Source organism: Mizuhopecten yessoensis, unplaced genomic scaffold (genome assembly GCF_002113885.1).
Source record: "Mizuhopecten yessoensis strain PY_sf001 unplaced genomic scaffold, ASM211388v2 scaffold10797, whole genome shotgun sequence".
NCBI lineage: Eukaryota > Metazoa > Mollusca > Bivalvia > Pectinida > Pectinidae > Mizuhopecten > Mizuhopecten yessoensis.
Genome location: NW_018408726.1, coordinates 2,731,590 through 2,744,498, shown reverse-complemented (window position 1 = coordinate 2,744,498; position 12,909 = coordinate 2,731,590). Strand labels below are relative to the sequence as shown.

The window sequence follows — 12,909 nt, the reverse complement described above, 5'->3', positions numbered from 1 at the left end:
AGGGGATATTTACCTGTATTTGGTTTAGGGGATATTTACCTGTATTTGGTTAAAGGGATATTTACCTGTAATTGGTTAAGGGGATATTTACCTGTATTTGGTGATGCCTCCACTACAAAGCTTTCGTAGAACTTTCGGTCACGCCTCAAAGCTGTATGGTAGAAATGTAGGAAAATAATTATTATGCATCAAATTTAAGAAACAAATAATTTATATTTTATATAACACAAAAATAATTCAACAAAACAATAAGCAATGATGATTAATTTTATAAACCCATGATGAAATGTAGTAATTAATGTTTAGAAAGTCATACATTAACTGTACCTAGACAAGTGTTAACATTTGTAAGTAATTTTCATATTATTAAATGAATGTGTCCGTGTTATGGTCTTGTCGTAATTATTTTTATGTTTATATCTCACACATAAAAAAGCTCAATAAACTCCTGATGGGTGTAAAATATATTTTACTCATTGCATGATGTGATTGACAGATATCTTAAATATATATATGCTACATAAAGACCCCGCGCGCACTAACATCTGGGCCAACAAGAGTGATTAATAGAAACTGAAATATCTTGTTTCATAACTGTTGTAAAATAAATAAAGTGTTTACATAATATATACATAAGATGTAAAATATAAGATCTACAGGAAGTAGAAATCCCATTGAAGTACGACCGCTTTCCATGGTTGTAGTAACACAGTTCAGTAACACTTACATTCGGGTGTTGTTGTCACGACGTCATCTGAAAACTTGGCTAGTTCCTAGAAACACAGAATATATATATATTGTGAAGTTATTAACTTTCCCCTATTTCATCGCAGATAAAGTTCTGCATTCCATTGATATAGATATTTTAAGTTTAAAAATTAATATCGTTCGGTCCAAACCTTTAAAGCCTCTCACTATTGCAAGTATATCTGTAGTCTTTGGAAAGGTGGTCAGAAATATAGAATTTAAACGTTCAGTGAGAAACGGAAAATGAGTTTTAAATTCTCGAGGAAGAGGTGGTCATTGCAGACATGATGTTGGTTAATTTGTGAATCTTTACTTTTATGGGATCCAAGGACAAAGGAACCTTAAAATAATGAGTAAGCTTACCTTTTGTCGAAGAGTTGCACAGATATCTATTAAATCCCAACCAAACTCTTCTAGTAACTCTTTTTACTCAAGTAATTTTGTTCATTGATATAATATGTATTCTTAACCTAGTTTGTACCCCAAAATGAATACAAGCTTAAGACTGGTCGTTACATAGCTAACGTATTTTGGCTTGGAGAAAGGGACACAACTCTCATTTAACTCATCCATGCTTCACTTTCGGTTTGATATCTTGATCAGACACTGTTACAATAAACACATATATGAAATAGAGGTATCTTACAAAGCATTGCACAGCATTATCACTAGAGTTGATAAGTTAACGCCTAAATTGAGTTTTAGTAAATCGATGGGAAAAGCCAAAGACATGATGAATGAACACAATTCTTTTTTCCTGATATTGGTTCTTGGTACGTACTGTTAGTAATATCGCTTTAATATCAAGCAGTGGCGGATCCAGAGTTTTTTTGGGGCTTCAAGAACAACAACCCCCTCCCCCATGATTTTTCTATAAAAGTCATGTATTTTCACCATTTTCCTCAAATTCCCCCCTACTTAGAACACTCTATGTACTACAGCGATTTATCCCTCTAATGGATGTCTTTCTAGTCTGGTGGGATAACGTACCAGCAAGATAGTATACACCATTGTCAGTTTTTATGTTCTTTTCAAAAGAAGTATATATTCAATGAAAATTACCTGTACGTTGCCATGCAATTTTCAGGATTATAGTTCTTCGAAAAACCTCAAGAAGCGGACACCGCTTACACCAAGGTCGATATCATGAAGGAAAATTTGAAGGTTTTAAAATAGAAATAATCAGTATAACAGCAAAATTGCAGACAACAAACACGGGCCTTTACCTTACAAAGCCTACACTTTACCAATGTTGCCATCTAATTTTGTTGTCGACAAAAATGCCATGACAAAAAAAAGAAACATTGAAACAAACATAAGTTGACAAGGGAAGCTACTCTAAGACAGAAAAACAATTATTTTCTCCGACTTGTACAAAGAAGGTAATACTCAAAGTATAAAAACTTCCAACTGATATGCTACATATGTTCTTGGTACCTTTACCTTTTTATCGACTGAACAAGTAAAAGTGTCTTCTATCAAGTAATAAGGCCGAGACAGACAGCGTTATTATTGCTATTTATTACCGAACGGGTAACTTTATTTTCATGAACACCGGAGGGTGAATTAGAAATACTTACAACACACATTCGATATATTTCTTCTTTGTCCTCCTCGTCTGCTCGTCTGATCGTAAACTCCGACATTCTGTTTGGGTACAATTAAGTTACTCTTTATCAACACGCTACGTATACAATGTTACATCATATGATTATGTGTGTAAATGACCTACATATGTGTCCGCCCTACAAAATCACTCGAACACTTTTGAATCGCTGTTATGTTAATGTGAAGCGGAAGTATGTTATATTGAGGCTGGCTATATATAAACTGCTAGACACGCAAACTCATGATACTTTTTTTTTGTATTTGCATATCAATGTATCTTACATGGCCCAATAAGTTTCTATTCCTGTGCATGTATCCGCGATACAGTTGTCTTTATGAAAGTAGCCTTTGAGACGACCCCCTTTGATACCGACATTTACACACATGTGCGGAGTGTCGTGTGCAGTTGGACTGTAGTAGAGAAGATCGAGTTGTAACGTGCACGCTGAATCATACACACTGACAATGGCAGCTTCCGCTAAAGGAGAATATCAGTTTCTGGGGCGATCCGGACTGAAAGTGTCAAATATCTGCCTCGGGACTATGACGTTTGGAAAGACTGGGGGCGGTCATCCAGTAAGTGTGGTATACATGTGTGCAAGGGGAAAATAAACCCTGGAATATAGATCTCGTCAGATTGATATAACGTGTCCTGCTATAGGTATTTTAAACACCGTAATATATAAATTTTGAAACATTTTCTTCCCATATATTTTTGTAGAAAGGTGTATCTATTTGAATATGTCTGTGTTACAGTTAAGTTATTTACCACAAAATATCCATGTTACACCGGTAGCACTGAAATTTCCGTTCGCTTATCGGGAAGAGAAGGAACAAGTAAACATTTAACTCGACTTATCAATGACCCTGTTTAACTTAACCGTCCTTTGTTTTATCTATGATATTTTGTGGTTAGCTCACCTGGCCAGAACGCTGATGACGCGGCGTCCGTCGTCCATCAGTCAAACCCTACTACCCCTAAACGGCTGATCAAATTTTAACTAAATTTTGTCTGAAATAGCAGTGTACCAGAGGAATTCAATGCTATCTAAACGAAAGAGTGAGTTCCTAGGAACGAAGAGACAGGGCCGAAAATGAGAAAAATAGAAATATAATTTGAGAATACTATTTATTTATAGTATAGGAGAAAGTCATTGAACCAAAGTTTGAAATGTTTTATGATGGTTTCGCTCCTAGGGGCAGGGGCGAACAGGGGACGAAGAGATGTTTTAAACTATTATCAAACATATGTACAAACACATGATATCTGCTGATTTCCGGTTGAATACTAGAATAGCATCATATTGATTTTTTTTCACACGAGACAAAATTAATGTCTACTATACTGGGTAAATACAATTAGTATTCATGGAGAAAAAAAACACTTATTTCAAAATATTTCATTTGGAAAGCGAACAAGTACGGAACTTACTAGCGTTATCTTCCGTACTTCATTTCAATGACGACCAAGTTGAAAAAGCATCGCGTGATCTTGAAATTGCTATTCGCAATTCTGACGTTTTCTGATATTCTGATAAATTGATTATCTGATGAGAGTTAGTCACCAAAATGTTTTCAAATGTGTAGTTAATTATAATCTAACCGAAACATTTTATATCTGAACGGAGCATTTGGTATAATGTTCTCCGAGATCTATTTCTGAATTGATTACTTAATTTGCGTCGACGCTCATTTATAAATGTTATTCCATTCCCGCTTGGTTTAATTACAAACGGGACCATAACAACGATATGTAGAGTATTTATTAGTATACCATCCAGTGGAGCGATATAAAATATTGATTTGCGATAAATTTATTTTAGCGAAATAGATATACTTAATTGATATGATTGAATTGTGATAATATGATAAAAAGTAATTCGTTGACCTCCGGTCGTAATGAGGTAAAAATATCACGTTTGTAAATACACTTTATAGTCCAGCGTAGAGCGACAAGTGTTTCGATAATGTACGTGTTATCGGAGAGCGAGGCTAGGTAAAAAACGGTTTCGGTATAAAATGATGTTGACTTGTAATTGAGTATGACATTATGGTGGTCGTAATGACGAACGGAACGAGTTTTTTTATCGTTGTATCAACCAATTGTGTCCGTAAAAATCCTATATATGGCAACAAATGTTGCGTTTGATGTTGATTAATACGGGAGAGATGTTTTAGCGCCAAGTGGTCACACCTGACATGTAATTAAAAAAGACCTTTTGTGGTTTGATTTCGAGCTTACGATGTTGTGTAAAATTAGAAAACCCTGTGGCCTATCTTGTGCATTTGAAAATAAGTTTTGTTTCATTTTTCTAAGCACGATCCATATAAAAATTGAAATTCGATATCTTTTATAACTTCAATATTATTTCTTTTGACCTAGAATATACCAGTATATTTAATTTCAAACAGTATACTTCATTCTTGGAAATTTCCCCCGCAGTTTAATTTTCGCCCTACGTAATGATGGCGAGATTATCATTACAGTGAATATTAATACATAACACAATATTAATAATAATTAAATGTGGAAGTCGGAAATTCATGTAGCTTTAGGCGAAAGTTGATTTCATGGGCGAAAGGGGGAATTTTGACTGGGCCAAAGTTTGACTGGGCCAAAGTTTGACTGACTAGGCCAAAGTTTGACTGACTGGGCCAGAGTTTGACTGGCCAAAGTTTGACTGGGCTAAAGTTTGACTGACTGGGCCAAAGTTTGACTTGGCCAAAGTTTCCCGGTAGACAGTATGTCACTAAGAAACACGTATACACATGACCAATGTCATCTGAAAATTATTAAAATTGTCCTTTAAATATACTGTTTTAGGCATTTTCGAGTCCTACACAACTGGATGAGGCGAAAGCTCACGAGATCTTAGATCGATATGCGGCTTTGGGAGGAAATTTCATCGACACTGCCAATATGTACTGCCATGGCCAGTCAGAGGAAATCATAGGGTCGTGGCTAAAAAAGTAGGTGGCTTTTGAGAAAATCTAAATCACCATTTCCACCTTTCTTTCGTGTGCCATTTCCGTCGGCCAAAGGTGAAGGCAAAACCCAGTTTTCTATCATAGACTGCGAAGAATCATCCCAGTTTTTCATGTTTCCTATCAGTGCGAGTGTGAATGTTTATGACAGCTGTTTATATTTTAATGCTTGATCGCATGAATAATAACGTCTTACAGTATCTTCCTTTCTTCCTTGTGCCACTGTCATTGTAGTTGAGAGACCGCTGTGACTACCAAAGTGTATCAAACAACCTGAAGTTAGTTCGATATTCGTTTAAACAATTTGGTTTTGTTTTGTTTTGTTTAACGTCCTATCAACAGCTATGGTCATTTGAGGGCGGCCTCCCCTGTATCAAAGATGTATCGGAGGTTCATTATAGCAATTCAACATGTGTAATAAATAAAATTACCTCAGATTTTATTGGGATATTTTAACTTTCAAAAAGGTATATAGGCCATGAGTTTCCTGATAATCGGTTTAAGGATGTTTATAAATTGACATGCAAGGCAACTGGGGCTTCATAGAAATTCGCCCATTCGTGTGACCTGGTTCACTAGTTTTCGTTAACTCGTTGAAAATTTCATCTTTTTATATAACATAATTATGATTTGTACTTTGCCATATCATCTAAATTTCAAAAAAAAAGATGTCTTTATTCAAACTACGTTTTCTATAAGAACGACATTTTGTTATACACATGTAACACATTGTTTATAGCAAGTGTGTAATTGCCTAATGCACCAATGAATATTCAGTAAGATATTTTTTAGTCTTCATTTTCAGACATTTCAGACGCTATTTTTCTTTTCAGACAAAAACGTAGTGATTTCATTATCGCCACAAAACTTCGCGCCAAAATGGGTGACGGTCCCAATGATGTGGGTTTGAGCAGACGACATATCATGCAGATGTGTGAGGACAGTCTACGTCGACTACAGACGGATTACATTGACCTGTACCAGGTAAGTGAATTTTAGTTTATGCTGGTTTTTATGATAATATTCTAGAATTTTGTCTGTGATACAATTTTGTATAGATAAACTCGTCAAACAAAAATAACAATACTGAGGTAGATATTGTAGGCCAAGTTTAACTTTCGCCCTTCCCGTGAAAAACCAGCCGCCGATAAAGAGAGAAAGTTTGGCTCGGCTAAAGTTACTTGGTATACAGGAAACGGATAATTTTGTTAGACCAATCGGAGCTATTTTGGTATTTCCTTTACAATATGAATTGGACGTGACGTCATTAGTTTCTCAATACTCTAACAGTTAGTTAAACCTTAGAAACGTTTGCTATTGGAAAGCGTTAAAATATAGAATAGTTCCTTGATCTGCATTGTTAATAACATGTCTTAGCTAATAGCTTTATTTATAGGAAGTCCAACGGACTACCATTTAAGGCGCACTGCTAGGACCGTGGTATCCCGCTTGAAGACATTTGACAGATAATACGTAACATAATATCTTTATGATACTTTTAGACGCTTTCCTAGGCCAGTTGTATCCTGCTTAAAGACATACTTAACTAACAAACAATACACAACATGACATCGTCCTACACCTTAAGACGCGCTGCTAAGACATTTGTATCCCGCTAAAACGCATTTACAGTCAGCAAGCAACATAACATCTTCCTTGCACATTCAGACCCACTGCTGGGACTATGGCGTGCCGCTAGAGGAAACATTCCGCGCTCTGGACGACCTTGTCAAAGCTGGGAAGGTCAGGTACATTGGGGTTAGCAATGTTAACGGATGGATGATGCAGAAGATTGTGAGCACGATTAAAGAACTTGGTCTTACCAACGTCATCAGCCTACAGGTACTTATCCCATTACCACTGATACAGAAAATAGGCAAATACATAAGATCTGGTAATAATATTGTATATGAATTTGGCACATTTACCTAAGAATGAATAAAAACAAAACGTTTTTGCAGAATAATACAGGCGACACTTAGTCAAAACCAAAGAGGACTTTTGAATTTCGTTTATGATCAATTAGGCTAAAATCTATAAGAAAAGATTGTTCTTTATTTTTGGTATACTTAGCGTAACTGCGTTACAAAAGGATGTTTTCTAACGCTTATCAGCTTATATTTTGACAGTACTTTGTTTAATTTATTTTCAGCAACAATACAATTTGCTGTGTAGACATTCTGAGTGGGAAGAATTTCAAGTATGTCGCAATGAGGGGCTAGGGGTCATGGTTTGGAGCCCCCTAAAGGGGTGAGTGGAAGTAATAATCTCGAATTGATGTTTAAATTACTGCAGTTAGGCATCATTGTTTGTATATACACTACTATATTTTAGAAAGGGTGCAACAGTAAGGTGAGGATACATGTACAAAAACACCAATTTTTAAGGTTTTTATATAATTTACTTCTCTTTGCATTATATTCTTTTCTTTGAATTCCTTCACCTGAGATATAATATTGTTAACACATGTATGCATGGAGGGGGAAAAAAACAGATAGTTCAAGGGACGGAAGACGTTGAGATTTCATGCTTTCAATGGAGACTACTTGTTAACAAACCGAAAACAAACAGTCTCCGCTTGAAAAATACATAAACCGAATGCAAAGTCAGAAGTTTTTGAAGGTTGAAAATGTCCAAATCTCCAGTTATCTCCCTTGACACTGGTACACCTACATTCAGTTTACTTAATGTCTCGCTGATTAATTGCAATATTTTCTCTCATTTCCCTGTGTGTAAGATAGAGCTGCCCGTGGTAAGAAAGGGTTGTAGGAATATTAGACTCTTTCATGCTAAGAGGTGTAGGATAGGGAAATTCCACCCGAGGGGTTTTCAAACTTGGTAAAACCCGAAGCTTTGCCGAGGGTTTTGCCAAATTTGAAAATCCCGAGTGTGGAATTTCCTTATCCTACACCCTTGGGCATGAAAGAGTATTTTTCTCTCATTCTAACCACCAGAATAATCTCAGAAACCATGAAAATGCGTTTGGACTGGCCACCATTTTGAAAATATCCCCCCCCCCCCCCCCCCGAGCTTTTTAGACGAAAACGAATCTCAAAATTAGCATATCCGATATTGGCAAACAGAGTTTGCTCAGAAAAAATAATCACATCTTTCTAACTTGTACGGTAAATATATCGTAACAGGTTTATAATTTCATCACGTCGCCTTTTCCACATTGCGGCATCGGGGAGTTCCAAATTCGTGACGTCACGTCATTGTCAAGCCATTGTGACGTCACGTCACGTAAAATGGAGTGTAACATAGACATTTGCTATACCATTTCTTACCATGGACAGCTCTATCTTACACACAGGGAAATGAGAGAAAATGTCTATTCTACATCCCATTTCACGTAACGTAACGTCACAATGGCTCAACAATGACGTGACGTCACGAATTCGGTAAATTCCANGCCCTAGTCTGTGTGCAATGTCAATATCAGATTTGCAAATCCCAACTTTCAGTTTGTCCTTCACGAAACTCACAATCTTTCCAACACAGTCTTCCACAGTCTCATTTCTATCTGCGTCTTCAAATCCCACTATCCTAATAGAATTTTTCCTCCCATGTTGTTCCAGATCATTTTGTTTGTTTTCAAGTTCCAGCCATTTGTCTTCTGAATCTGTTAATTGCTGTTCAAATCTGGTTACTGATTGTTTTAAATCCTCATTCTGCTCCTCTAAGTCGTAAATCCGACCCTCCATTCGCTCTATCAAACTTTTTTTCTTAATTAATCTGTCAGACTGATTCGTGGTTGTTTAAAAAGCTCAGGGGGGAATTGGTATTTTCAAAATGGTAGCCAGTCCAAACGCATTTTTATGGTTTCAGAGTTAATATAGGGAAATTCCACTCTCGGGATTTTCAAATTTGGCAAAACCATCGGCAAAATCTTCAAATGAAAAACCTGGCAAAACTGGATAATAACGTTTATATTGAATATGACATCCCATGAATAATTTTACTCAAACATTTATCTTTCTAATAACACTTCCAGTGGAATTTTATCTTTCTAATAACACTTCCAGTGGAATGCTAACTGGAAAATTTGAACGAGGCCAGAGGCCAGATGGCGACGGAAGTCGAATCGGTCACGTGCACAAGAACGAGAAATCTGCGATATCCAGCTGTCCTGCATGGACCTGGTATGCAGAGGACGAGGCCTACTGGAACCTTGTGGATGTAATGAAGAAGGCGGCTGCTAACCACGGTATGTAAATGTATTTGTATGTTTGTACGTTTCATGAGGAATACATGGATATATCTTTATGAAAAACTAACCAACGAGTTCCTCCAGAATGATGATGGAATGTGTCAGTTGGATAAACTCGACCTCAGAAAGCTGATATTCTTCTGAGGCGAAGGGCTTTTGTTGTGGCCTTGTCTCTCTATGGTAAATGTACGCATAAAAGTGTTCATATAACAAAGCAGTAGACTACTTTTTAGTGCTATGCAAGGATTTGTAGACACTAAAAAGAGATCTTCTGCAAGCTCGGGGCAAATAACCTTTTTCGAGGGTGACACATCCTCGTATTAACTTTTGAAAAAGTCAGTAATTGTTTAATGCAGCTTAAAAACCCTTTCTGTTTCAGGTAAATCTGTGCCCCAAGTGTCACTGAAATGGTTACTACAGAAGAATGTAGTATCGTCTGTCATTATCGGGGTTACCTCTGTTAAGCAGCTGGAGGACAACATGGCGGCGGGGGGAGACTGGCAGCTGACAAAAGAAGAGGTAAGGGGACATAACTCATGTTATCATTCAAACTGTTACCGATGTTCTCTGCTTGTCAGTTCTCATCTAATTCACTGATTCCATGTTTAAATGTTTCGAAATGTTTAAATCGTATTTTTTATTCAATGTTGTAGATGACAAGTTTGGACGAAACCTCAGCACTACCTAGTACATATCCATACAACCAATTAGAGCGCATGAATGCAGGACGAAATAATCCCTTCTTTGCCCTTCCGTTCGTAGAAAACGTTTTTAAATGATGAAAGTATTGTGGAAATAAGAGGCGAACGTTTTTAGATAATGAATCAATCCGTATTCATAAACATAATAAATTCTATTAACTCAGGAGAAATGAGCCATAACCGAAATGTTTAAACGGTGTCGTTAGCAGGTCACGACCTATAGCCTTCATAGTGGATCTTATTATTTAGAATATTAAGGGTAATGCACATGCACACACTTGCTATTCATAAAATATTCATAAAATATACCAGAATAATTCATACTATGATTTCAAATTATATGTGATTGGTAATTATTGGTAGTCTATCGTGCTATGCGTATGAGATTTTGGTGATTTTACCAGAAAATAAAATGCTTGAACCAAGGGTAGAATTTCTACATCCCAAAAATCCACTTTCTGATTGATTATTCCTTTTTCTCCCACAACCTGAATGTGTTGCACAGATCAACCAAAAGTATATATATAGTTTAAAGCAGATTGCAAAAGCTCGTTAATTGTCTAATCTGTACAAGTTGTAGATATTCTTCTACAGATCAAAACATGGATAGGGGGGCAAAAACGTTTCAAAACGTCAGCCGGCAAGTTACGTAATGTACTTAACATTGAAGACAAATATATTTGGTTAAATGCAATTCCTGTTTTTCATGAAGGACTTGACAAGAAAACCAGTGTCCCCGCGTGTTACACATACGTGAGTGTAGGAGAACATTCTATTAATAACCAGGGTTGTTGATAATTGGTAATTTTAGTTTATGTTCATTTTATTATCCAATATTTGATTGATTTGATGACATGTTGTTACTGTTTGTGTTACAATATAAATAAATAATTTAAAAACGTTTCAAATCCTCTAATTTTATTTCAGAGCATTTTAATGTACAGATCGCAAGTAAAAATGGCATTGGGAAACACGCACATGACCTATACAATCATCCTTTATGATATTTAACAGTAAATGCATATTTATCGAACACATGTACATGAATCAACGTTATATTTGAATATCATAAGGTGACGGTTTTTTGATATTTTTGGAGCATATACATGTATCTAAAATGTTCACAATCGTTTAACGAGAGATGCAATATAAGCTGTCAGTTAGTCAGACAATAAATGGTGACCAGCACCGACCAATTATCCGAAAACATTCACTAATTCTTTGTTCCTATCTATAGAAACAAACCGTATAAAATTTGTAAGAAATATATAAAAAATAAAATGAAAAATGAAAATATCTACATATATAACGATAGAAAACGATACAATATAACGCACAAGGATAAATACGGAGAGTATCAAAACATATGGAAAAGAAATATAACGGCATCAACACACAAAGACAAAACAGTACATCACAACACACGAGGGCAAAATTCAGCGTCAGGTCAAAAATAGTGGGTGTATTCTTATGTCATTTCCCACGTTTAAAAGAAACTAAAATGCTTCACATAAGTCCGTTTTGTATCTTATTAATCGTTTTGAAACAGTCTTGTAGTCAACAAGCTTATCATAATGAACTTTTTTGACTCGCAAAAATTTTAAGTTTAATCGAAAGCATTTCCAGCCTTCGTTATTTGCTGTCCTCGTCTATTTAGATTACACTAGCCTACTAAGACAGTGTATTAAGAAGACCCCTCGCTGGTAGGGTTCTCCCTAACCCCTGGGAACCTGATTAACCATACGCAGTAGAACGAGAATGGTTTTATTGCTATTACTTCTCAATCCGTTTTAATGACTAAAGTGTAGAAGAAATTACATTTTTTATCATATATACAACCATCAGAGAGCGTGTTGTGTAGGGGCTGTCCCAATCACTTGCCGTCTTAACTGTTATCTGTGATAATGTAGATCAATTATTAATATACAGTGTTTTAACACTATCTTATGTTAAGACGATTGATCTCTGACATGTATGCTGTTATGTAATGTTACTGTATCAATGTAATGGTGATATATGACTCTTTATTAAAACAATATTGACTTGACTATATTCCTTGTACTATTGATGTTGTGATAAACAGCTGTGAAATTAACAAGTCAGAGTATGTTACTTGATAACATACAATAGAGATATGAATGCTGATTCCGACTAGGACACTATAAATAGCTAGTATCTTCACATTTACCTCCATTACGTACAAGGCAGAGATAACAGAAAGTGAAAAAAATATATACTCATTATACAGAACACATTTTTAGAAGTAAAAGATAATAAAAAACCGCCTGAAGCGTTGAATGTTTCGGAAAAGTTATTACTTTGGAAAACCCTATGAGGGTTGAGCTGACTACTGAACTATATATGATCGGAAATAAAACGTATTCATGAATATGTATTTGTATTTGAAAAGGTTTTAAATGTAAATATTCATATACGGTTATTTGTAAGCTAAAGATTTCATTAAGTCCTCTCCGAGCCCAGTCTATTTGTTTGGCTTTGGAATGCACTCTGTCAGGACTGATTTTAATTTTGTGGTGCACAAGGAGTGCTCAACGATTTCATCTCGAGTCCTATAAGATGCTAAGTGGACAGTAGGATATGTGTACATATTGTGTGTAGTTCTTTCTGACTCTGTAACAGTATGTGAAAATAGCACGA

General features: G+C 35.8%; 2 protein-coding genes across 2 annotated transcripts in view; one reads left to right on the top strand and one right to left on the bottom strand.

The window, feature by feature from the left end:
- The window catches only part of LOC110462433 (diamine acetyltransferase 2-like), a 6,228-nt gene extending 3,835 nt beyond the window's left edge, over positions 1 to 2,393 (bottom strand). The window contains exons 1-4 of the mRNA XM_021516383.1: positions 2,324 to 2,393; positions 1,111 to 1,136; positions 728 to 773; positions 92 to 151 (exon numbers count right to left, since the gene is read on the bottom strand). Of these exons, the coding sequence (XP_021372058.1) occupies positions 92 to 151; positions 728 to 773; positions 1,111 to 1,136; positions 2,324 to 2,393 (202 nt within the window). The remainder of the gene's footprint in view (positions 1 to 91; positions 152 to 727; positions 774 to 1,110; positions 1,137 to 2,323) is intronic.
- Positions 2,394 to 2,739: 346 nt separating this feature from the next.
- Positions 2,740 to 11,506, top strand: LOC110462451 (uncharacterized oxidoreductase YajO-like). Its single transcript, XM_021516405.1, has 8 exons — positions 2,740 to 2,931; positions 5,180 to 5,325; positions 6,174 to 6,324; positions 7,009 to 7,182; positions 7,493 to 7,590; positions 9,366 to 9,547; positions 9,930 to 10,069; positions 10,204 to 11,506. Exons 1-8 carry the CDS (start codon positions 2,821 to 2,823, stop codon positions 10,327 to 10,329), a joined length of 1,128 nt encoding a protein of 375 aa, XP_021372080.1. The 5' UTR covers positions 2,740 to 2,820; the 3' UTR covers positions 10,330 to 11,506.
- Positions 11,507 to 12,909: the final 1,403 nt, after the last annotated feature.

Coding starts and splice junctions, on each gene's coding strand:
- LOC110462451 (XM_021516405.1), top strand. CDS start 2,821: ATGGCAGCTTCCGCTAAAGGAGAATATCAGTTTCTGGGGCGATCCGGA. Junction 9,548..9,929: donor GAAGGCGGCTGCTAACCACG/GTATGTAAATGT, acceptor TTTCTGTTTCAG/GTAAATCTGTGCCCCAAGTG. Junction 10,070..10,203: donor GGCAGCTGACAAAAGAAGAG/GTAAGGGGACAT, acceptor TCAATGTTGTAG/ATGACAAGTTTGGACGAAAC.